Source organism: Chenopodium album, chromosome 14, assembly GCF_948465745.1.
Source record: "Chenopodium album chromosome 14, dcCheAlbu1.1, whole genome shotgun sequence".
Taxonomy (NCBI): domain Eukaryota; kingdom Viridiplantae; phylum Streptophyta; class Magnoliopsida; order Caryophyllales; family Amaranthaceae; genus Chenopodium; species Chenopodium album.
Window position 1 is genome coordinate 44075166 of NC_137847.1, and position 26255 is coordinate 44101420.

General features: G+C 30.9%; 2 protein-coding genes across 2 annotated transcripts; both read right to left on the minus strand.

Moving 5' to 3' along the window:
- Window positions 1–5456: 5456 nt before the first annotated feature.
- Window positions 5457–11916, minus strand: LOC145579293 (calmodulin-binding receptor kinase CaMRLK-like). The gene is made up of 2 exons (XM_081636545.1): window positions 10265–11916; window positions 5457–6585 (listed from the first exon to the last, which is right to left on the minus strand). The coding sequence occupies exons 1-2, from the start codon at window positions 11736–11738 to the stop codon at window positions 5960–5962; spliced, it is 2100 nt and encodes a 699-aa protein (XP_081492671.1). The 5' UTR covers window positions 11739–11916; the 3' UTR covers window positions 5457–5959.
- Window positions 11917–20459: 8543 nt separating this feature from the next.
- Window positions 20460–21938, minus strand: LOC145578115 (CBL-interacting serine/threonine-protein kinase 20-like). Its single transcript, XM_081635505.1, has 2 exons — window positions 21076–21938; window positions 20460–20997 (listed from the first exon to the last, which is right to left on the minus strand). The coding sequence occupies exons 1-2, from the start codon at window positions 21888–21890 to the stop codon at window positions 20460–20462; spliced, it is 1353 nt and encodes a 450-aa protein (XP_081491631.1). The 5' UTR covers window positions 21891–21938.
- Window positions 21939–26255: the final 4317 nt, after the last annotated feature.

Sequence of the window (26255 nt, forward strand, 5' to 3'; positions counted from 1 at the left end):
ATCTTTAAGAATCTAAATATGTCAAATTTATTAAATCAATAAAATGCTTTGTAATATTTGGTTGCCTTTAATATTAGTCGCTAAATATTTCATTCCCTAAATAAAATTAAAGTAGCTAAATATTCCAATTAAAATCTTATTAATTCAACTCCAAATACATTTGATATATATATATATATATATATATATATATATATATATATATTTGAGTTCTTCACGAGTGATACTGTGTACTAAACACAACTAACATGCACATTATTATATGATTATCAATAATCTGCCAAGCTAAAGAGATAAATAATTAAGATACAATATTTAAAAACCTTTGTCTACTTAAAAAAAAAAAAAAAGAAAAGAAAATTGAAACCAATTCTTAAGAACGTCCAACAACTAGTGCTATTTCTTATACCCAAAAAAAAAAAAAAAACATTAATGTAAATTTTCTTACATCTAAAAAAGTAAATATGAAATTTGTTTCAATAGCAAATTTAATAATAAAGGTACGTAGAACATCAATATGTTTTAAGTTGACATGAAAACACCTTTACAAACTAATTAAGGGCTTGATAAATAAATTAAATTTATTAATAAAACAAATGTAGAGGTAGCTAGTACTTGTAAAGCTTTGATGATGGTGTCTCTTCCAATAAAATGTAAATTTTAGTTATTGTAAGAGGATTATACGGATGAGTCTATGATGGTGAATAATTTAATTAATTGCATATTTTGACGAGAATAATTAGTAGTTGGAGTTGGAAAGATTTTAATTAGAATATTTAACTGCTTTATAGGCAACAAAATATTACAAAGTATTTTATTGAATTAATAAGTTTGATTTACTTAGATACTCAAAGATTACGGGCAGAGGGTAGATAATTTGCCTTAGCATTGACATTTTTGTCTTGGTAATATCAACGCCCTATAAAAATCCCTCCCATCAGTCATCAACAATATAAAATAAAATTCGTTTGCAAATACCTTCATGAAATTCAAAATCGGATCTAAGTAGTCTAAACTGAAAACAACTTTTTGGTATAATACGTAGATTTGAACCTACATGTTAAGGTATTTAGTTAGTAGTGTTTGAATGAGAATAGCAAACTTAACATTTTGTCAAATGTAATTGATGAGAATTACTATAAAACTTATGGATTTGTCAAATATGTACAAATTATAATGGAAATTTTCTTCCTAGAGTTGACTATCGATTGATACTTCTAATTTTCTATGACTTAATAAATAATGAATTTTTATTTGACTATAAGTGGGTGGCGGTCGTCTACTCGTCTGGTCCTGAATTGCTTAGAAGCTCTGACTTTGACAAGTTTGATTATTTTATTTTTTTATTTTTTGGGCACTTAAGAACAACTTTAATGGTTGTAACTAGGGACTTACTTGCAATTTTAAATAGTCCCTACCTACAAGCTTGACCATTGGAGCAAAAATATGTAATTAGCTTAGTCACCAAGCTAATTTGCTTAAAAATACTTGCCAAAAAGAAAATGCTAAAAGTCAATTAGTAGTTAAGATAAAAATAATAAATTGATAGTTTAAATAGTAAGCTAATAGCTAGTCATTGGGGATCAAACTAGCTGCAAACATGTGGCATGACAAGCTAATTTGACAATTAGCTTGCCATTGGAGTTGTTCTAAGGAGAAGACGTCATACCCTTTACCATGCTGGTATCTCACAGAAGTTAAAATTTCTTGAATTAACAAGTCTTTTTGAGAGTAGGGCAATACTTGTTCAGTTGTCCATGTCGGGTGTATTAAACTTTGGGAGTAAGGAAATGGTAAGGAAATACACGTTCCTAAAGTTTCTCTAGTAAGCGATTGATCCTACAATATCAAAAATCTCAAAATTAGACACTTACTTAGTGACGTGAAACATCAATCGTAGTTAAGATTAATTTTGTCATTTTTTTTATGAAGTACATGAATTACAAGTATTCATAAAAATATTTGAAAAAAAATGAATATTATAATATAATATGAATGGTTGTTGGTTGGTTAAATTGTTTATCTGATTTAGGGTTTAAGGTTGAGCTATATTTGAATATAAGCCCAGTGAATATCTTGGCTTGGCTCATTATCATCTTAGTCATTGTCAAGGTATTTGGAGCCCTCTATGCCAACCACTCCACCACTCTCCACCCTTTGTTTGGCAACTACTACAACATTCAAGGCTTCAAGCTCCCTTTAAGAGTTGTTCCAAGGCAACCAAGTGTTCAAGGCTAATTCTTAGTTGCGAGTATTTTAAAATAGAAGATGTGATAAATTAATTTTTTTTCTATAACTTTCTTCGATTTTTAATTGTAACATTGAACTTTCATGCTTGTCATTATACATTTTATGTCATTATAGTATATGATTATTCTTAAACCCATTTATATTACTTTCAAAGGTGGTAAAATAAAAAAATTCCAATGTTATATACACCCTTTTGGCCTATTTTTCCCCAAGCGCTTGAATAGACATGAACAAATAAGACAATTATTTTTTATCTAAAAAAAAATTTTGTGGAATAGAAGATAGTCTAATTCATCCCTTTCGTCATTTCTATAGTAATTAAGAAAATCGATTGAAAGCAAAGGGAGTACCAAATAGTAATTTGAGCTGTGATATTTTAGCAAACGAGTAGTTCTTAAGAAAAGTATATGAATGAATGAATTATTGGTTGCGACTAATTTTGATTCATTCATTTTATAATAGTTCAATTGATTCTTATAGTTTATTTGTTATACTATTCATATTTAGGATCCATTTTATATGTGATATTATCCTTTAACAAAGAATTTATCTTCTCTATATAAATGTAGTTTAAATCTAACTTTGCCTACAATTCAATTTCTTTTCTAGCTAGTAATAATTGATATATTTTTCATTTAACAATAAGACTATATAGCTAGTTATATAGCTAGGAACTAGGGCCTAGCAAATTAAAGGTTTATTTTTTTTTTTAAAAAAAAAATTATAAGGAAATTAAAGGTTGTTATATTACTTATATATACCTTCAAGTGCATGGTATATCTAAGGCATTTTTGCTTAATTTGATAATTAAAAGCAATCATCAAATGAGCAAAAAATAACCTTAGGTGTGTCTTGTACCCGGGTGGCCGGGTGTATATAAAAAATTTCAAGGGTGTTGAAGGCACATGCGATGTGATGCATACATCTTAACGACATAACCCTTGTATCAACCTAATTATATAAATATATAATGCCCTACCGCATGAAGTAATCTACTTATCTACATAGTACATATCAACTAAACAATGACACATACCACGGTTGGATATTATTTATTTTTAGAAATAATCTTTTCTTTTTGGCATTAAATATAATCTTTCATAAATCATTAATTGTATTGAATGAATAGGGTGCAAAATTATCAGAAATCCATGGGACAAATAGCATACCAACAAGGCTATTAGTTAGATTTTGAATCAGCGAATTCTAAAACCTAATGCTTACCAAAAGCTTAGAGCCAATACAACAATTCAAGTTGGCCTACCTCATCTAAAATTGGCATCATAATCTTGGAAAGAAACCATAAAGTAAATATCCAAACGGTCCCAATTCCCTAACAACAATATTCTCTTCGAAGTTCAGTTAAAAACTGAAATAATAGACAAGAGATCTAAAGTGGTCTTCTTTTGAACATAAGGAAGACTAAAGTTTTAACAATTCCATTTAAAGAAAAAGAAAAAGAATTTGAAAAAAATGAAAAGAAATTCCGTATTATTTTGATAAAGTTGGTTCATTTAGTTGTTACTCCATAGTTTTTACTATTGTTATAATTCTTTGGGTGTTTTATGATTTCTTTTTTACTTTTTTCTTTTTCTTTTTGTTTTCATGCTTTCTTTATATGTTAAGGGTAAACTTTAGCTCTTTAAACATATTCACTTTTTCAAATTTCTCTAATTTTGTCTCACAATATTTAGGTATATTAACCTTGTCATCAATAGTGGAAATAACTATGTAAATAGGGCTCTTTTTAATTATAAACTTATTGTTTATATGCCTAAATTATGATTTGTTGATGGACTTGCTTATGAGATTTGAATTAATATAGAGTTCTTATGCGTAATACATTATGTAAAATACATCCTTCATATATAGTTCTTATTCATAGTATATTATACTACGTATAATATTGTATTGTATAGATCCAACCCATCTAGGGTGAGAGTTGCTCTACCATAGTCATAGTAGATTCCATTGATCCATCCCTACTTAAATATTAAAATTTTGGAGATTTTGTTATAAAGTATGAGCTTTTAATTTTCATATATAATTGACTAATTTCCCTACCTTATAAAAAGTACAAGCTTACTCTTATGAATAGTGCTATACCAATTTTACCCTTCAAAATGTGTATTTACATTTATACCCTCATTTATATACACAAGTTTTGTAAATGAATAGTGTTTGGACAATTATACCATCTAATTAAATGTTTATTTATTTATTTGCCTTTATTAATGATAATTACCACTTTATTTTAACTCATAAGAATAATATGTGGACATTTATACCCCTAAATTTATTTCTCTCATTATTATTTTTATTTCTTATAAAAAGTACAAGCTTACTCTTATGAATAGTGTTATCCATCAAAATTTGTATTTACATATATATCCTCATTAATATATACAAGTTTTATAAATGAATAGTGTTTAATTTGGACAATTTATACCATCTAAAATGTTTATTTATTTATTAACTTTATTAATGATAATTACCACTTTATTTTAACTCTTAAAAATAATGTGTGGACATTTATACCCCTAAATATATTTCTTTATATTTATCTCATTATGCTGTCAATAACAAAATTTGTGACGTAAGGCGAAACCGAAAGAGATTCCGGATATAACTAGCTATGATGCGCGCACCGTGCGCGTTGGCTACCCTAGTTTGTTATAAAAATTAAGGGCATGTTCAAATTTACAGAACTGAGCTGAACTGAACTGAATAATTATTGAGAGAAGAAAATTAGAAATTGAACTAAACTAAACTGAAATTAAGTTGAAGAGAACAAATCCTAACTACGAGTACTTGACCTACTTAATTAAACTTAAACTCTGATCTTTTTTTTTTTTTGGAAACTCCATACTTTTATTTTGACCTCTCTATGTACAATTTCAAAATTGCCATAATAAATTCATTTGTGAGGTACAAAAGAAATATATATGAATGATTATTACACTCAATCGCTTTTAAGAGATAAATTATTTAGACCCAAAAGCGGGAAAAAAATCCAACTTTTTACTTATTAAATTTCATAATTATGATATTAAAAATTGCAAGTGTCCTATCACTTCCAATCATTCAAGAATGTAACTTTTTTTTATTCATAATTGAAATTTCTTAAAGGTGGTTCTACGAATAAATCAAGCCAAAAGAAACAAAAGGAAACTGAGAAAGACAAAAAGCCAAAAAAGACGCTAATTTTAAAATGGCACAAAATGAGAAAAAGGAATTAATCATTGAAAATTCTTTTACTCATACAAACTTCAAAAAGACAAACAATTAGTGGGATTCCTTCCTTATCTTACCTTGCTCCCACTCTTTTTTGTCCACATTTTTTTTTACTAATTTTTACATTCTCCTCGATTTGTTCTATACATACAATTAATTAATTAATTAATCAATATAAAATAATAAAAACCCATAATTAAGCAAAAATGAAGGATACAATATTAATATAACAATGTCCTAAAACTTGGATTATGAAATTAACAGTAATGCGCGCCACACGGGTGTTGAGGCGCGTGCAAAGTCACCTGAAGAATAATCACCTTGTTTTAAGAAAGATGATGTGGGGGCAAAAGAGTAATTCTCTTCGGGACCGTAAGCAAAAGAGTAAAATTACTAATTTTGGTCCCCTCAATTTCTATGTACTCTCACGCGCTTTTGCATTACGTGTATCTCAAACGATGTGAATAGAACAAAGCTAACGTGGTTGTATATCCTTGAGTAAACCCACAACTTGTTGCATTGTAGGCCTTTTACTAGTGTTCTCTGCCGTGCACAAGTACCCCACTCGTAGGCACTCGACCGCTCCCTTGGCCGAGTCATTGTCTAGTCTGAGTCTTGGGTCTAAGAGTCTGGATCCATTGCCATCCTTGACTGATCTTCTCACTTTATTTACTGTCTCTAAATCAATTGTTTGACCAGTCATTAACTCGATCACAATTAGTCCAAACCCATATACATCATCCTCGGCGGACCCAGCATTTTCTATTCGATGCATGCTAAAGTCCGCAACACGAGGCTCTAGGTCATCAGTGAGGAGGATATTCGAGGGCACGAGGTGGCCGTGGACCACGGGCTTAGATTGTGCATGGTGAAGGTAGGCAAGGCCACGAGCCACCCCAAGCGCGATTCTATGGCGCATGAGCCAATTAATTTTCTCCGGTGACGCGGTGTTAATATCCGGAGTCGCTTCGGGGTCATTTTGGAGCTCCCACGTGTCGGTACTCCAATCGTCGACATTAGGCCTACCAGGTGGGAGCTCATGTAGCCAAGAATGCAAGTCACCATTAGACATGTACTCATACAATGCTAGCTTCTCCTTCCCTGGCAAAATTATTATTAAAATATGAGAAAAGATAGAAAAAAATTACAGCATTAATGAAGTAACAATTATGAGTTGATAAAACAAGAAAAAATTGCATTGATGAGAGCTGACAATTATTGGATGGAAAAGGAACAATGAAATCAAGGCCGTAGTAGTGTTGGTACTATAGGGTAGGAAAAAAAATTTAATGTAATGTCTTCAAGTTCACTCAACTAACATATACAAGTCCATTTTCAAATTTAATTTCACTGCCTCCCCAACCATCTTAGATTCTTCACTACCAGTGTCATTTAAGGCTACAAGCTCGCTCATAGATCTTTACAACATTTCTAGTACATTACTCCCTTCGTTTTTAAATAAACTTTACGTCCGTCAGAGTGTGATTGTCATACTCTCTTTAGCTAATAGCTATTACGAAGTAATGATGTATTTTTAGGGTCTGTTCTCTTACGTTGAAATTCAGTTCAGTTCAGTTCAGTTCAGTTCAGCTGAGTTCAGTTCAGTTCAGCTCAATTCAGTTCAGTTCAGTTCAATTCAGCTCCTAATTTCCTTCTCTTATAAAATATTCATTTCAGTTCAGTTCAGTTCAGTTCAGTTCAGTTCAGTTCAGTCAATGAGAACAGACCCTTAGTTTGGTACGAAAAAAATTACAAATAGTTTATTTGCATATGATAATACATGACAGAATAAATTAACAAGATTTTACATGATATTATTGTATGTTTTTCTTACATTTTATTAGGGACCAAGATAATAAACTTCTACAAGTAAACATTATTTAGGTCCTGTTTGGCAAAAATAGCGGTAGTGGGTAGCTTTTAGCTGTCGAGTAGCGGGTAACTGTTACATTAGCGAGTAGCGTTCAATTAGTAGTGAGTAGAGGTTAGCTGTCAAAGTAACGGTTGATAGTACGAGTGTTTGGCAAAAGTAGCGGTTGCAATATTAAAATATATCAAAATTCATATAAACACTGTTTAAAAATTAATAAAAATTTTCCAAATGCTACCCGCTACTTCTAAACGCTACTATTTTTAATGTTTGAAAAAACCTACCTAAACGCTACCTTTATCGCTAACCGCTACTCGAACCACTACCTTGCCAAACACTCTCAATTTTTTTCTAGTAGTGTTTTGACTGGTCAAAACGCTAAACGCTACCACCAAACAGGGCCTTAAAGTAGTTGATAGAACACCTCGTTGAACTGCTAAAGATTCTATGTTGTAGTTTTAACTCTAAAGAATAAAAAAGTCTTTGTCACTAGACAATAACCTGTTTTGTTTAACAAATTAAAGATCTTTTATCGACTCATTAAACAAGTGAAAATGACTTGTATCAACCAAATTGTTTTAAGGTGACAAAGAGACGTATTTTAATGTTATAACTATAACCACATTTTTATACAAAAACAAAACTGTCACTATATTGCTAGACACTTGAAATATATATACTCTTTCTATCCGTAATTAGACATCAATGTTGACACTTGAAAAATACTAATGTGATAAATGTTTAATGTAGCAACTAACCTAAATGAGAATAGTATGTAAAGACATCAACAGAAATAATCTTGATATTAGTTATAGATTTATAGTAGAAAAATCTCTTCAAAGTTAAAGACTACAATCTATTTGGTCAGTAGCTATACCATGCCTGTCACAAAGTCACAAGTCTCAGGCTACGTTTCCTTGGCGCTCCCCCACTTCATCAAAGATGAAAGCCTCGTCAAACAAATCCAAGTTCATGACCAAGGAAAACGGTCATGACACAGCCCCTCCTTAGCGGATTTGCTTCCAGGGGTGCCGCAAAGTCTGGTTAGAATGCAGGATCAATGGGGACATTTATTTATGAAAATATAAGTCTTTTTTTTTTAGGATCCCCTCCCGAAACTTAACTCAGACTACATCCGGATTCGACCCGGGTAGCACACCTGGATAATGGTGGATGAGTCTCCCAATAAGAGTTTCTGCATACGATGAGACTCGAACCCAAAACCTCCCTTAAGCGACATCAAGTTGTTTACCAATTGAGCCAACTTTTGTTGGTATGAAAATATAAGTCATTAAACATGTTCTTTGAGGACTTCTTTCAATTTTATCAATGGCAATTGACAAGGGAAATTGAATTGGTCATTTTTTATTCACAAAATTAAATAAATACCTAAACATTATTTTTTGATAATGAAGGAAAGATATAAAGGGAAAAAGGAAAAAGATTGATGACCAAAAGACATTTAGTCATCACCAAGACCCTATCTAAATTATTCTTCATTCCTCTCCCTCCACTAATTTCTAAAAGAAACTTTGCTTTTTTAATTTATGAATAAAGAATGACTAATTGCCTTAATTAGTGATGATAATGAGAATAAACTCAACACATACACCTTTGACATACCCTAGCTATATATATAAATAAATAAAAATACCAAAAGTTAAGATCTTGCTATCAAATTCTAAAGTTCCTAGACAAGATATGTAATTAAAGGAAAAATTGCATGTAAAGCTCATGAATTATATATATTTCTAATAAACCTATGTAAAGTATACTTGTATATATTATCTCCAATACAAAGTACTTGTGTAAGCAACTAAGCATGAAACAAACTAAACACCGAAACACAATCAAAACCTTATTATATTGTAACACCCCGTCATGATCTTATAATAAGTTATTCCAAGTCCGCCTTACTATAAACACGTAAGGTTTTTTCTAAGGTATACGGAGTTTACTCATCTGATTTCCCTACACATACTACAACTCCGTTTTGTAATCTAATGCACAATTGCACATCGCAGTCACAAAGGTTTTGCCTAAGTTATACGTATGTAGTATGTTGATCATAATCAATTTCCAAATAAATATACTACTCACCGTTGTAATTTAGCGCGCATCACAGTCACAGACCTTGACTTTGTTATCACATGTACAAAGAAGTTAGGGAAGGAGGTATGCCCAAAAAACAAAAAATAAAACGAAATTCAACTAATACGACACATATTTCGAAGTGTAATGATGGCACTGCATGTATTTACTATCCTTACGTAACGTGATTTATGCAACCATGCAATAAATCTATATAGTAAGACAATTTTCAGAGGTAGTACAACACAGTATTTCTCCGTGAGCTCATTTAATGTACGCTACGCAAGTCCAAATTTTGAAAGTTCATAAACAACACTAGAATAACACAACAATGCAAATCTCAATCAATCTATTAAATGACGGGTATAATTTAGATTGTGAACTATCACTGAAATGCAATTATGCATAGTTGTTAGATTTTAAGAGATACATATGAAGTAGGGACTTGTACAATTGTACCTTCGTTGTAACTAATACTCTGTACAATTTTAAATAATACTTATATGTGTAATATAAAAGGACAGAGATAAAAAGTGAAATAATTAAATACTTCTCTTGAATTAAAATATCAATAGCATAGGCCAATAACACATAACTTTGTCACATATTTACACATAATTTTCATTCAGTATTAATTGACACGTTTTAACTTTTTAGCAAGAGCAGGTCATTAAAAAATCAATCTTAAGACTAAACACTTGATCGCGCCCCAAATATCGTAATGCAATACACGCAATGCATACAAGTTTTCACCAATTTGACTATATTAAGACAAGTATAAACATAGAAAGAGGTCAAAAGAAGAAACAACAAACTAACCTGCAATGCAGTAACCAGAAATAGGCAACAAGTTAGGATGCTTAAGCTTTGACAAATCTTCAAACATAGCAATAGCTTCATCACAGTCAACTCCTCTAGCATTTTCCAACACCTTAATTGCCACGTGTAGCTCACCTGGCAAAACAGCCCTATAAAGGGGCCCACACCTTCCTTCTGCCAGCTGTGACTCCCTCCCAAAGTGACACGTGGCAGCAATCAAATCCTTGAAACTCAAACTCATCAAAGGCTTCTCAAACATCACAACAGGAGCAGATGAAGCCTCTTTAATCTCAACCATCCATTGTGATCCTGATTCTGTCTCGAAATTGAACGGCCCTGATTTATCCATTTTAAATGGAGTTTGAATTGGCTTTGAAATTACCCACTTTTTTTTACTCTTCCCCACTATTCTTCTCCTGTGGATGAGATACAGACAAGCAGAGATCAAAACGACAATTGCTCCTGAACCAAACGACACTCCTATGATCAACTTTAACCCCATTTTTCTTGATTTTTTTGCTCTGTTTTTCCCCTGTTTTATTTTCATGGGTTTCTCTCTTTTCGCCATTTTATGATGTGGGGTTTTCGAATTTGTTACCAAATTGTTGGAAAAATTGAAACTCCCAGCTCTTAAAAATGCGGATTTACCAAATTTATGGTAATATTTACTCTCCTTTGAGAAATTTCCGCTGAAATTGTTAACCGAAATGTTAAGATACTCGAGCTTCTCCAATGGCGGAAAATCTAAAGGAAATTTACCCTTTAAATTGTTGTTTGAAACATCGAGATATTTCAAATTTCTCAAATTTTTGATAATGGGTGTTAATTTCCCAGAAAAATTACAGTGAGAAATATCCAAAGTTTCCAACTTTGTCGAATTTCTTAAAAACCCAGATTCCAAAATCCTCAAATCATTGTGAGAAACATCAAGAGAAGTCAAATTGAAAAACCCAGAAAAATTAGCCAACTTAGTAAACCTATTATGAGAAAGATTAACAGCTTGAAGCTCTGAAAATGGCGAATGTGGAATGACAATACTACCCCCGAACTGGTTGGAAGAGAGGTTGACTTTTCGGAGAGAAGAGTGGGACCAAACCCAATTAGGGACAGACCCTTTAAGGTAATTATGAGAGAGATCTAGGGTTTGTAAATTGGAAAGGTTTTTAAGGAATTTCCAAGAAATGGCGCCACTTAAATTGTGAAATGAGAGGTTAAGTTGAGTTATTATTATTGGTGGAAGTGAACATTTTTTATTAGTTCTAGTGGTTGTATTTTTGGTGAATGTGTAGCTGTATTGGTGGCGAAAGTGGGTGGAGTTGAACCCTGAGACGGAACTGAAGGCTTTAAGGACGAGTTCGACGTCGGCGGGAGAAGTGGAGGTGGTGTTTGTGGTGCAAGTGGAGTTAACGGCGTTGACGAGTGAGAAGAGAATGAGGAGGAGGAGGAGGGCAAGGAGGTGATGGCATTCCTCCATTGGTGGCGTTTTTGGGGTAAGTGAGAAGAGAGGAGAAGAGATGAGAGGGAATGAATGTAATGTATGTTAAATGGAATAGTCTGTTTTGGAGTGAGTAAAAGCTAGGTAGTGTGTTAGGTTTGATTTTTTAATTTTTTGTGTTTTTCAAGTGTTGAAACTTGAAAGTGGTTTTGTTCAATTTTCTTTTGTTGTTTTGGTGGGAGGGAAGTGGGAACAAGATGATTCCTTTTATATACTGTCTCTGTTAACAGTTATTTGTAACATTTATCAAAAAAGGGTGCTACTTATTATTTGCAACAAACTATTTCTTTTTTAATATAATAACTTTTTTGGTAAAATGACCAAAATACCCTCATTTAAAAATTATTAACCCATAATATTACACATAATTACAAATTATTATAATCCTAATCTAACTTAATCATCTAAGCTTTTTTCCCCAAAAAATCAAATTAATCCTAATTTCATCTCCCCACCATCTCTCTCCTCCATCTTCATCTCTATTTCATCATCATTATCTCTAGTTCATCATCATCATCTCTCATCTTCTTCGACCTTCTGATCAGACCTTCATCTCTTATCTCTCATCTTCTTCCTTCTTTATCTCTCATCTTCTTCTTCATCGTCATCTCTCATCTCAGTTTGTGGGTGGATGTTGGTGGTTTGTGGGTGGGTTCGGTAGATCTGGTGGTAGTTGTTGTTTGTGGGTGGTTTTTGTGGTTTGTGGGTAGGTTTCGGTGATTCTTGGGTGGATTTTGGTGGTTTGTGGGTGGCGTGGGTGATGGTTCGTCGTTTCTGGTTGGAGTTGTTGGGTTTTGGCTGGGTTCGGTGGTGGTTTTCTGGGTTTTGGCTGGGTTTGTGGTGGTTTACTGGGTTTGGTTGGGTTTCGGTGGTTTTGGCTGGGTTCATGGGTGGTTTGTTGGGTTTGTGCTCGGGTTTCGGTGGTTTTGGCTAGGGTTCGTGGTCGGATTTCAGTGGTGGTTTAGGTTCAAATTAAAGTGTCGGTGGGTTTGGTTATTCTAGTGGTTGTCGGTGGTTTTGGGTTTAGTGGTTCTTGGTGTCGGTGGTTATGGGTTTTTGTTTAATTTTTTTTTCAAGTAGGATTAATACTTAACCAAGTGCTCTTATTTTTCAATAATCATACTTTAAAAGTTTTGCCTAGGAGTCCGTGCTACCCCCTTTGTTGCAAATAATTGTTAACGGAGGTAGTACTTCATTTTATACGGAGTAAAAAAGCTAGTGTGTTATGCTTATGAAAAAACAAAAATGATTTCTTTTGTCAAGAAATATATAGAAATTAGAGGATTAAGAACATGTTCACTTCAGCTTAATTTCAGTTTTATTCAGCTTCAATTCAGTTCAGCTCCAATCAGTTCAGTTCAGCTCTTAATTTTCCTCTCTCATAAAATATGTATTTCAGCTCTATTTAGTTCAGTTCAGTTCAGTTCAGCTCCAATTAGTTCAGTTCAGTTCAGCTCAGCTCACTTCAGTAAATGTGAACAAGTCCTAAGAGAATAAGGTTAGAGATGTAGAACAATAGAATTGCAACTTGTGTATATTACTCTAATGTAATATTTGTGTGTATCATATAAGTAAATTTACATGGCTATTTATAGTACGGAGTGCAAATTACTATTACAACACTATAACATTAGGGGTTGGCAATAAGGTTAATTGCAATGAAAAACTAAAGTATGGACATTCATATGCACTATATTGAAAATATTAACTCTTAACATCATTTAATTTTTATGCATCTATTCGTTAATTTTACATAAGAAATTTCTTTCTATAGAAAATGACAATATTGCAGCTTTTATGCTAAGGATGAAATAATTTGTATTTTTACAAATTTGTACAAGTAAAAGTACTTCCTTTGTTCTTTTTTTCTTGACTTGTTGCTTTTATCACGCTTGTCAATGTAAAAATTCAATGATCAATAACTTTAATTCCCCATAAGTAAAAATCATAAAAGTTATATATTATGATAGTGCTTATTCAAATGAATTCAAAAAGATCCAACATGAATATGTTTTTCCTTGCATATTATTCACAAAAGACGGTCAAAGGAGTGGTGGTGAATAGTGTAAAAGTCAAAGTGGGTCAAGTAAAAAAGAACGGAAGAAGTAAATAAATATACTAAAGCAGTTTTTATATATGTAGTATTAAAGATTTTTTCAAGGTTAAGCAAGATTTGATTGAGTTCTGATCGATCGTGAACAAGCTTATAGATGAAATTTAAACGACTAGTTCATGTTCATTATTGAGTCAAACACGATGTTCAAGCTGAATTTATTTATTTGACAAGCTTAAGATCATTGTTCAAGCTTGTTTGTTACTTATGAAACAAGTTTTGATAGAGCTTGTTCGTGAATAGTTCGCGAACATATAAACTCATTTACACTTTTAATGCAAGATATAATCATGTGTCAATTAATTAATCTTATTAAAAATTAATTATACACCCTCCTGTCCTATTATTAAGTGCACATTTATCATATTTTACAAATTTCAATGTAAATGAAGAAAGTATAACAAGCATGTGTGAAGTACATCAAGATTTGAGAATAACTATAAAGAGTAAAAAAAAAAAATTCTTTCTAATGGTGACAATATTGAAAAACCATGTGTGAAGTATATGTGGGCACCAATTTTAAAGAGTATTTTACTACTCTGTATGTTATAAGGTATAAAGTGGAAGTATGTAGGTAATTAATAATAAGATGGAGGAGTGATAATCTATATATTTAACTAAAGTAATGACAGCTAACATCATCACTATACAAGTATCAACTTCTCATAAAAAATAAAAAATAAAAAATAAAAAAATAAAAAATAAAAATAATTCCCTCCAAACCTTTTGGTAACACCAATTTTTTTCGAGATAAATAAAGGTTTGGAATTAGTAGATTAATTGCATATTTTCTAAAATATTTTATGATATCCTTATGCTCGTTTCACTCGTTAGCTTCAGTAATAGGAGTTTGATCGAGGTCGGATTTAGGAATAGCAACGGAAGATAGCTGGTTTTGTTTCATTAGTTTTGATAAAATCTGTATTTAACGACACTAACTTACACTAAGAACATAGTTGCTCCTTACTTTCTTTATACTAAACACATATGTGTCCCTTTCAAGAGATCCCTTACTCCAATCAAGCATATCGTTAATTGGGGTTTGCTAGGGTCGATCAAGGATCTCCTTTATCCGGTTCAATGAAAATAAGAAGGTTTAACCCTAAGGTAAGAAACGGTCGAGTATTGACCTATCTTAAACCTACTAAAAAACATCTTTCTCTCGGAACAATTAAAGGATATTGCTCTCCTAGAGAGTGTTTAAACTAATGTTAAAGAGATATCATATATCAGAATACCCGATACTTTTAAAAGGCAGATATTCCCTCGAACAATTCAAAGGCATTGATCTTCCTCGTTCCTTATTGTTTGAGATCTTATCATTCGAATTAATTCCAACTCTCTGCCATACTGCTAGCCCTTATTCTTTTTTATCTTTAGACTCCCACGAATAAGGGACTCTTTTTTAGTTCGAATTGGTTTATATGACGACTTCTAAATGTGGATCATTGGATCATTCAATCGATGTCTTATTTCACACTCTCCGTTACTTTTAACGTATATATAACATTCTTTCATAAAAGGAACAGGAAACGAATCCCTTAAAAGAAGCGTCGTAAATGGTTTTGGTAACAAGTACTTTTTAAGACAATAGACTAATTAGACAAATTTTCCATGGATTAAAAATAAATTAAAAATTAGTGGTTAGACTGTTTCATTTTCTAGAAACTTTTATCTCCTCCTACTCTATATGTTAATAGTATTGTACTATTGTATGTTTTTGGGGTTTCAATTCATTATTAGTTCTTAAATAATAATAATAATAATTAATGAAAGATAAACCAGTAAATTAATGCTAGCATCTTAGAAATAAGGTTTAAATTTTATTTAAATTACGAATTATATTGTATAATACATGATTATAATATTCCGTATTTAACATTAAATCTTTTCTTATAACTCAATTAACTAATGAGTAGGCACACAAATCATTTTTTTTTTAAGGTAAGAAGAAGGACCCTAATAAGGCGGCACCTCTTATAGATTTAGTCAACCCAGCTCCGCAGGTCATCGTTTGAGAGTAAAGGGGGGAGGTAAGGGAATCCCCCTACTCCCAAACCTTTTGTAGTTGGTGGGGCTCAAACTCGTGACCTCAAAGTTACAAGGTGAGTTCCCCACCAACTCCACCAAACTTTGCTGGGTAACTAAACTAGTACAATAATACTATCATATTTTAGTAATATTACTCGGTGGGAATCTGAGCTAGTAATAATAAGAAGAGAAAGTGTATACTGTACGTTGGCTTAGTGCTATTGATGGGTTGGGGTCTTGGGTATGAAAGATTTATGCTTAGTATATTGGGCTTTTTTAGCCAGATGTATCAAGGTTCCAGAGCAAATATCATGTGTGCGTTATGAATTCTTTTTCTTTTCTTTTTGGTGCAAATGAATATGTTACCCCTCCGTTTTATATTATTTGTAATTTTAGAGTATTATTTGTGAAAATATTCAAGGTTACAAATAATATGAAATGAAAGTAGTATATTAGACTGAGTTAGCTTAGGTCCCGTATGACGCACGAATTTTACAAAATTTTATGCTCTCTCCGTTAGAAGATAATTGACAAGCTTTACTTTTTTTTTTTTTTAAATTCAACTTTGACCATATTATTTTGCTATTACATAAAATAAAATGTTAATAAGTAAGTTGTTGGATATATTGTTAAGTTTTATTGGAATATCAAGTTTTTATTAAAATATGATTTTATATAAGAGCAATAGAAGATGATCAAAGCTGATTAAAAAAAGTCAAGAGTCTCAATTATTCTAGGACGGAGGGAGTAGTGAATAGCAACCTTTAGTTAGTTTTGCAAACTTACATACAAGGGAAAATAAAACCTACCTTTGTTTCATATCATGTGCAAAATATGAATTTGCACGGATTCTATTACAAAATTTGTTTGTAAGTGTTGAATGAAGAGAAAAATTAAGTTGAGTTAGAAAGAAAATATTTGTTGTACATATTGTGTAACAGTTGTTTTTAAGTAAATGTTGCCCCCCCTTCGGTTGGATATTGTAAGCTTAATTTATATGGCACTGCTACTCAACTGGAGTTGTGCTTAGGGATTATTATTTTTATGGATTGCTACACATACTTTTAGTCAGACCATGAGACAACTTGACTTTTCGGATTATTTTGACATATATGAGGCTAATTAAGCAAATTCGATTTATTTACTTAGGATTAAAAAAAGTTATTGTTTTAATTTCGATAAGTAATAACAAAAATATATCAAATCAAATAATAATTGATTTCATACTTCCACAAGAATGAAAATTCCAAATAAACAATCGTCTTTAAAAATTAAAAAAAAAAAATGATTATACATGGAACGCCAATACTTTGGTTAAAAATGTGTTTGGTTCCTAAGCAGTAATATGAACCCTTTAATTTGCTATCAATATTATTTTATTCTTTGAAAATAAAATCATAGGAAGTAGACAATTTTCATGGCTTTTACCATAATTCATTTTATAGAATTTAGGAAATCACAAACTTTTATATGTGGCTGGTCACACCATATAGCTAACCATATTTTTTTTTTTGAAAAAATGACCGAGGTTACTTGGTCAGCCAGAAGTTACTTGGTCAGAGGTTACTTGATCAGGGATTACTTGGTAGGTCATGGGTTACTTGATCGGTCATTAGGGATTACTTGGTATTAGGGGTTATCTGATCAGGGACCGGGTAGTTAATCGTGTGTTAGCTAGCCACACGGTATGACCAGTCACACACAAAAGTTTATGTCTCAAAATTTATACATATTATATAAAAATACAACAGAAAGACTTGCGTGGACCTGGTCCACAACAATATTATTGTGGACCCGATATTTATACACACGCAACTGACATTATATTGAACATAGTGACCCTTATTTTTAACATAGTAACCTTTATTAAAACTTGTATAACATTTAATATTATTGTGAACTTGAATACAACGTTATAACCCTAATTTTAACATAGTGGCCTTTATTTTTCATATTGACCAGTATATAAAATATTTCATTAAAAAAATTTAACCTCTTATAGCCTATATATTATCAAAATGACTTTTATTTCAACATAATGACCTTATTTTTATAATAGTGACTTTTTTTTTTACTAATAAAACAATCATAGTTTCTCTAATATTAGTAGTCCACAATAAATTAGTATAAACCAGGTTCATTTAAGAATTTGTGAAAATATAAATTATTCCACATTCACTGCAAAAATTAGGCTCATTAACGACAATGTATTAATGACGGGTTAAAATCCCGTCCTATATGTAAGGTTTTTAATAATATGATAGTTGACCCGTCAAAACCCCCAATTTAAACCCCCAACCCAATATATCACAAAATAAGAGTTTAGTTTTTTATTTATTTTTTATTTTTTATATTTTTATATTTTTATATTTTTATTTTATTTATTTATTTATTTATTTTAATTAAAAAAAATCCAACTTTGAGTTCATTGATTCTGTAACATCTAAAATTAGATGGCTAACATTCAAATTGAGTTAAAATATTAAGATATTATATATATTTTTTCACCAGGATATATGCTTTCTATAAGAATAACTCCAGTTATTATCAATATCAATACTATATACTAAAAGACACATCAGCAATAACACGTGTTATCTCCTAGTGTGTCCTTAGTTATTTTTTTTTATTTATTAAAAAAATTACAAAGTATTAATTAAGGAAACCAATCATTTACAAAATATAATATTATTTTTATACATATTTTATATTAATGTAGTAATTACTATATCCAAAATAAAAAGATTTTACAAATCTTTCTAAAATTCTTAAAAAAATTTGGGCAACCATAAACAAAAAATTATATTCTTAAAATAATTTGTGACCTGTTTTACAATAAGAAAAAAAAATTGCTCAGATTTTTTGCCTACTTTTATTTAAGACTGTTAGTTGTATGTTAGATGCTACAATTAAAAAAAAAAATGCAAATACTAAATTAACATATCACATAATATATTATTCTTCGACTAATTTATTATAATACTTATCAATCAATAATCTATAAGTATATACTTCTTCCGTTCTTTTTTACTTGACCCGCTTTGACTTTTACACTATTCACCACCCCTTCTTTGACCGTCTTTTGTGAATAGTATGTAAGAAAAAACATATTTATGTGAGATCTTTTTGAATTCGTCTCAGTAAGTACTATCATTATATATAACTTTTGTAATTTTTACTTATGGAGAATTAAAGTTATTGATCGTTAAAGTTTTGCATTGGCAAACATGATAAAAGAAACATGTCAAGTAAAAAAGAACAGAGGAAGTATATAACTATAGACCACCGTGCATAGCACGGGATCTAACCTAGTATATTTTTAAAACAATAAATCTTCTTATTTCGTGATACCCTATTGTGATACCCTATATAACAGAACGAGGAAAATAGGTTTACATTGTATAAAATGATCTTCTTAATTGCATCTTTTTTTAAAGTAGTAAGTTGAATGTTTTAATTTTTTGTTTCAAATATTTTCAAATATTACATCATCAGAGATATTTTGATACCAAATTACTGTATATTTCAATCTTTCAATCTTTACCTGGTATGATCGATGTGTAATTTTAGCTTACTTTATTACTTAAAAAATATTACTAGCTTATTTTATCATAATTTATTTAAATTTACTTCGTTCTTTATTTAAACATAATTTGCATATATTGTCTTACCAAACTATTATTACTAAAGAGTAGATATGAGAATAATATGAATGTGTCAATTTAACATGTCTAATAATTTCCCATTCCTCTGTAATTTGGCTCCACAAATGAACCAATGTTAGCTATATAAGCAACAAAATTAGCAACAAAATTGTATGGGATGATATGTGAAATGGGCCGACATCTTAATAAATATGGATATGAACCCAACGTAACTATTGAATAGGCTGATATGTTCCATAAAGCAGACATATCGATTTGTCGGTACTCGGCACGTGGCAGCAATAGCTTGACACTTGGCAAGAAAAGCTTTGCATGCTTTGTAGCCACCTGTCATGAGGTTTATTATAAATAGTAGGTTAAGCTTCATTAATGGTAGGCATTTATTACTCTCTCTCTCTCTCCTTTCTCTCTCTTGCTTATCTTCTTTTTCTTAAACACATTCTAACTATACCATCGGAGTGGTTATCCCCGGATCACCCCGGGATTAGCTAACTTCTATCCATTGTGTAGGTTCTCAGCTTGCCGATAGGAGTATCAGGATCTCAGGCTCGGACTCTCGGGTAATCGGATCCAGACAGAAACAAAAATAACACAAGTGGAAAATTTATGTGCACTTACATCAATTACACATTGTTTTTAATTATTTTGTGTATGTACACAATTACACATTGTGGGCTTAGCTTCTAGTAATGAGGTATTTTCTTTTTCTTACATATACAAAAACCATTCAATTCAACCATCATAAACTCTGGAAGAAATCATAGAAACATGTAAGGGACTTAAACAACTTATCAAAAGCTTCAAAATTGATTCAATCAGCTGCCAAGTACCCGAGTTTAGCCGTGTATGGGAAAGACTTCAATGTCGAAATTAAAGCCTCACAAAACTCCCTTAAACAGCTTGTTCTAGCTGCTGTTGCACTTGTTCCTGAGCAATGTATGGTGGTGCATTGCTTTCTTGCCAACCCCAAACTATATCCCTTAAAGCAGGCCTTAAATCGCGGTCACAAAACTCGTTGTACTCGATTGTGTCACCACTTGTTTTCTTGATCTCTAGTACATGTAACATAGGTGCTACCTCAAATATCTCAGCATCAATTTTAAGTAGCCCTTTTCTCCCTTCTTTGTTACTCTCCAAATGCATTATTCCATCCTTCTTATGGATCTTAAACTTTTTATTTACATGAGCAAGTTGTTCGAATATTGAGACTATCATAGAGGGGGGCTTGGAGGTAGTGAATCGAGCCTCCGGTTGGTGCTTGTTTTGGTCCTTCTTGAAAAGGCCGGATAGATCAAAACCCGGTGAAAGGGAGATAATGTCAAAAGCATTTAAACATGTAGGCTTCATAGGACTTACATTTTTGGTATCTTCTACATTTTCATCTTCTTTCTTAGGAGAATTGCTTGTACTAGTGCTTCCAAAATCAATGCTATTAAAAACATTGCTTACATTCTTAGGAGTTATAGGAGAAACTTCTAGTTCATTAGGTCCATTCATATGTTTGAACCCTTTTAAAAACCAAGAATTCTCCATCAACTTGGAAACCGTTATCCTCGTGCAAGGATCCGGATCAAGTATCTTGGATAGGAGTTTCCGGGCCTCGGATGGGAACCAATTCGGGAACCTATAGTCCCCTCTACTAACCTTCCGGTATAAGTCCATAATATTTGTTTCATGAAATGGTAAAAACCCGGCTAGTAAAACATATAACACGACCCCACATGACCATATATCGGCCTTAGCCCCATCATACCCTTGCTTATTGATCACCTCTGGCGCGACATAGGCTGGAGTACCACACGTCGTGTGTAGTAGCCCATCTTGCCTCCTTGACTCTAACAACGCACTTAAGCCAAAATCAGATATCTTGAGATTACCATTCTCATCTAAAAGAAGATTTTCAGGCTTCAAATCGCGGTGGTACACCCCACGACTATGACAAAAATCAATAGCACTAACAAGTTGTTGGAAGTAATTCCTTGCCTGATCTTCCTGTAACCTTCCTTTCGAAACCGTGTTAAAAAGCTCACCACCCTTGACATATTCCATGGCAAAATAGATTTTAGTTTTGCTTGCCATGACTTCATAGAGTTGCACAATGTTAGGGTGTTGAACGAGCCTCATAACCGAAATTTCTCGTTTGATTTGGTTGATCATTCCAACCCTTGAGACTTTTTCTTTGTCCACAATTTTGATGGCTACGCTTTGGCCCGAGACAATGTGCCTAGCATAGTAAACTTTTGCGAAATTCCCTTGCCCTAGCAACCGCCCTAACTCGTATTTATGGAACAAAATTGTCCCTTTCTTCTCCATTTCTTTCATAGGATGTTATGATCAAACTCCTTTAGAAATTTTTTTCTTTTTTTTTTTTTTTTTTTTTTGGTAGGGTGTGATTGTCAAAGGGAGTTATGATTGTTGGACGTAATTTGGAAATCGAATTCATCCATTTTGTCCATGATTGTAGGAGAAGAGATAAAGAGAACGCGATAAGCTAAGAAGGCAAGGGAAGGGCAATGAAGAAAGGAAATTCAATCAAATTTTGCCCTACAAGAGAGAAAGAGTTGTAACTTGTGTTTGTTTATCACAAAAAAGATTTCTAAATTAGTGGATGGTTTTTTTTTTTTTTTTTTTTTTTTTTTTTTGACAAGAGCAATTATTGATGGTAAAAGCGCGGATTATAGTCAAAATAAGACCGTTCTTTTTGTGTATTGTTACTTGGATAATACTCTATTTATGGTAGTAATTTGTGGCTATTAATTAGGATGTTTTAATTGGAATATTATATTGATTGCTTTGTAATTTTAATCTTTTTTCTTAAAAACTTTTGATAAGAAATGTGATGCTAGTTCTATTTTTTTTTATTTTTTTTTTATTTGATCAAATTATTAGTTCAATTCTTTGGTTACTCTCCAATTTTTATTTATTGATTTTTTTTTCTTTAACTTTATTATTTACCCTCCAAGAATTTTGGGGAATATTCTGCTAAAGTTTTGTAGAAAATGCAAACTTTGAATAAAAAACGCTATAAGCTTATTATAACTTATGGTTTGGTCTTATTGAATGTTGATTGAGTGGACTAATCTAAGGAAGAATGGAAGGAGATCGTGCTTCGTGCATAATGGTTAACATGATTCTGGAAAAATAATGTTTTGTGATGTTGCATTAAAATTAACTATCGAAATTTATTTACTTGAAAACTCGATTATCTTATATGAAGAATTATTGTGTGTACTACATCCGAATGACACGACGATCCATTTCATAACTGCTTGCTCAAGAATGAAGAAAAAATTAAGTTTGTGAACTGGTGGATGGTGTAATGAATAGTAAGAGTGAGAGTGTAAAAATATGCAAAGGCAGGTAACTTTTACACCGTGTTTGGATAAAGAAAGGGGAAGAAAAAGAAGGGGAGGGAGGAGAAGAGGAGGGGAGGGAAGAATTGTGAGTTTTCCTTCCGAATCTCTCTATTGTAGGAGGGATCATTTTCCTAAAATTTAATCCCTCCATTTTTCTCCCCTCCAATTCTTTTCCTTCCTCATTTGTTATCCAAATGAAAGATACCTCATCTCTCCATTTTCCTTCCTTTCCCTCCATTTCCTTCAATCCAAATACACCGTTAATTTATAATGACTTTAATTGTATTTTAATGTGTAATTTTTAATAAATACATGCTATAAAGACTAATATGATTAATTTAATACATTATTAGTGTTTTTTAAGGTTAACTTTTATGTTAAGAAAATGGTATATAAGGTAATAATTTCTAGGGTAACTTAATTAACCCCGTGACCTTAATGAAAGACCGCCTTAGTCAAGAATTTGTGAAAAAATGATGCGTGGGCTATAGGTTTACTAAAAAAGTATTAACCCATGCTTTGCACGGGATACATTATATGCAAAAGAAAACTATTTAAAGTGAAATGTTGATGGTTACTGGTATCCCTTGAAAAAAAAAAAATTAAAAAATAGTGGGATGGGTAAGGTAGTTACTGGTGTTTTAAAAAAAAATTAAAATATATATATATATATATATATATATATATATATATATATATATATATATATATATATATATATTTTAAAATGTGATCAATAGTATTTGGAGAATTGTGGATTTGGGAGATTGTGGTTAACTGACTCTGCAATTATATAAAAGAAGTATTAACACTTACAAAAATAGGAGATAAAATTAAAGTTATTAAAAAAAATTATGAATTAACTACTTAATAGCAGCATATTTGTAATAAAAATTCCATTTAAAATTAAAATTTAGATTGATAAGTTGTAGTGCATTATTAGTTCTATGCTTATAAGTGATAGAACATGAGATTTTTGTAGGCCAGACTTCAACTATAAGTCTTTAAGGCCATGAGAATTTTGTAGGCTGACTTCTATTATAAGCCATATAAGTCTATAAGGCCATGTTTGGTACATGACATTGTTTCTAAGAGCTCATCTATATAAGATTGCTTGGTAGCCAATAACGTAACTTGTAGTTATTTTGTTACTTTAGCATGTAAAATGAATAAAGACATAAGTATTAGATTTGTTGAGGATGCAAATTATAGCAACTTTAATATAAGTACAAAAATATCATAGGGTTAAAATTTCTCAATCAACTAATCTAATTGGTTCTATATTTGAAATTAGTGGATTTTAACTCAAATAGCTCAGTAAAAGTATTCTTTTACCAAACAACCAAAATAGTTGTTTTATATAGTCAACTATCTAATTCGGTCAAATAAGTTTAATTTTTATCGAAACTCTCTTTCTCTAATTTAACAAGGTCGTCGTCTTTTGTTTCATTTTAGTTGTTACGTTTTTGTAACAATGTTTGCCAATACATGATTTTAAAATCAATTATTTTAATTATTATTAAGAAAATGTTACTGCACAATTTTTTTACTCCCTCATCTCATAGTCTCACATACACCTAATTTGTTTATATACATGAAATATACGTGCAATATATGTGCAATATATATAGATACATTATTCAATTATCAAATAAAAAGTCTATACAAAAAAAGTTTATATTTTAAAAATAAAATTGTAAAAAATCTAACAAGATACATGACTAATTTATGTTTCTAGGTATAAAGTACAAATTAAATATGTTTCTAGGTATAAAGCACAAATTAAATAAATTTTTAAAAATTATTGATTGTTCACAAATTAAAATGTTTAGACTAATATAATATAAAAGAAATATATTACTTCCGTTTTTTATTATATGTAACAAAAAAATATTTAATTTATCTCACAAATAATACCCTTATATTGCACATAATAAAAAAAACAAATATATTATAAAACCTTGTTAGGTTATACTGTCTGGTAATTAAAGCGGTCTGATTTTTACGAGTAAGTCCTAACCGCTTGAAGGGCATGCAACATGATATTTATTTTTTCCAGCTACATCTTAGTTGGCAAATGACATAATTTACTGATAAAATGTTACAAGTAACCTGACTTTAGTGGGTTTCATACTTCATCAGTTGCAACTTGTGAGATAGAAACTTTCTTGGTAAGACCACATATGAAAAAAAAATTATTTTCCTATTTAAAAAATTTGTTTTTTTAATACTTTGTGCAATTTACCAACTCTACATGCATTCTCTGACTATTTCTGATGATTACCAATTAAGAATAATTTATCATGTGAAAAGTTATTATAAGATTAGATTATTATACAATATAATAATTTGATATATAATGTCCTTTTAAAATTTTTAAATAAGCCAAAAATATCACCTCAAATGAAAAACAATAAAATCACACATGTAAACATACATCTCTGTGTACCAAAATGCATATATGAATATGTCTATAACTATCTCCTCCCTATATACATAAACATTGTATTTTAAACATTAAATTAATAATTAAAATCTAGACAAATAAGTTATTATATATTTTGTAAAAAATTGTAATATGAGAGAGGTGATTTTATTAAATAAAATGGATTATTCGACACATACGATCAAGGGATTATTAATTTATAAAATAAAAGAGATACATTCTATAGTTGGGATGCTAGATTATAACAAAAAATCATAGTCAATTTGGGTCTTGTTAAATTTATCTGGACAAATATATATTTTAAATACAAATTCTTAAAAAGACTCAATTCACATTAATTTATTTTAGACCACTTATATTAGGAATATTATGGTCATTTTATTAATAAAAAAATTTAATATGTTATAACAAAGGTTAATATGTTAAAATGAAATTCATTATTATTATCATCATAAAGGTCATAAAGGAATTTTTTTTAATTTAAAAGTTTTGATATACTACTCATCAATATATAATAAACGTTGCTATATTAAACTTAGGATCACTATATTCAATGTAACGTCAGCTGACATGTATGTAATTTAGGTTCACAATAATATATATTTAAGGTCACACATGCAAGCTTTAATTAAGGTCGTTGTGTTAAAATTAGGGTTATTATGCTCAACATAACGACAATTGCATGCATATGAACATCAAGTTCGCAGCAATATATATTATTGTAAACTAGGTCTGCACATGCAAATCTTTTCCATTTTTAAAGTATTGACTTTTGATTATGATTATTCTATTACACAACTAAAAATATTAATGGTGAACATGTTTATAGGATAGTGGTGTAGATGAGAGTAATTCTTCGTACGTAGTAGTTAGCAAGAGTAAAAA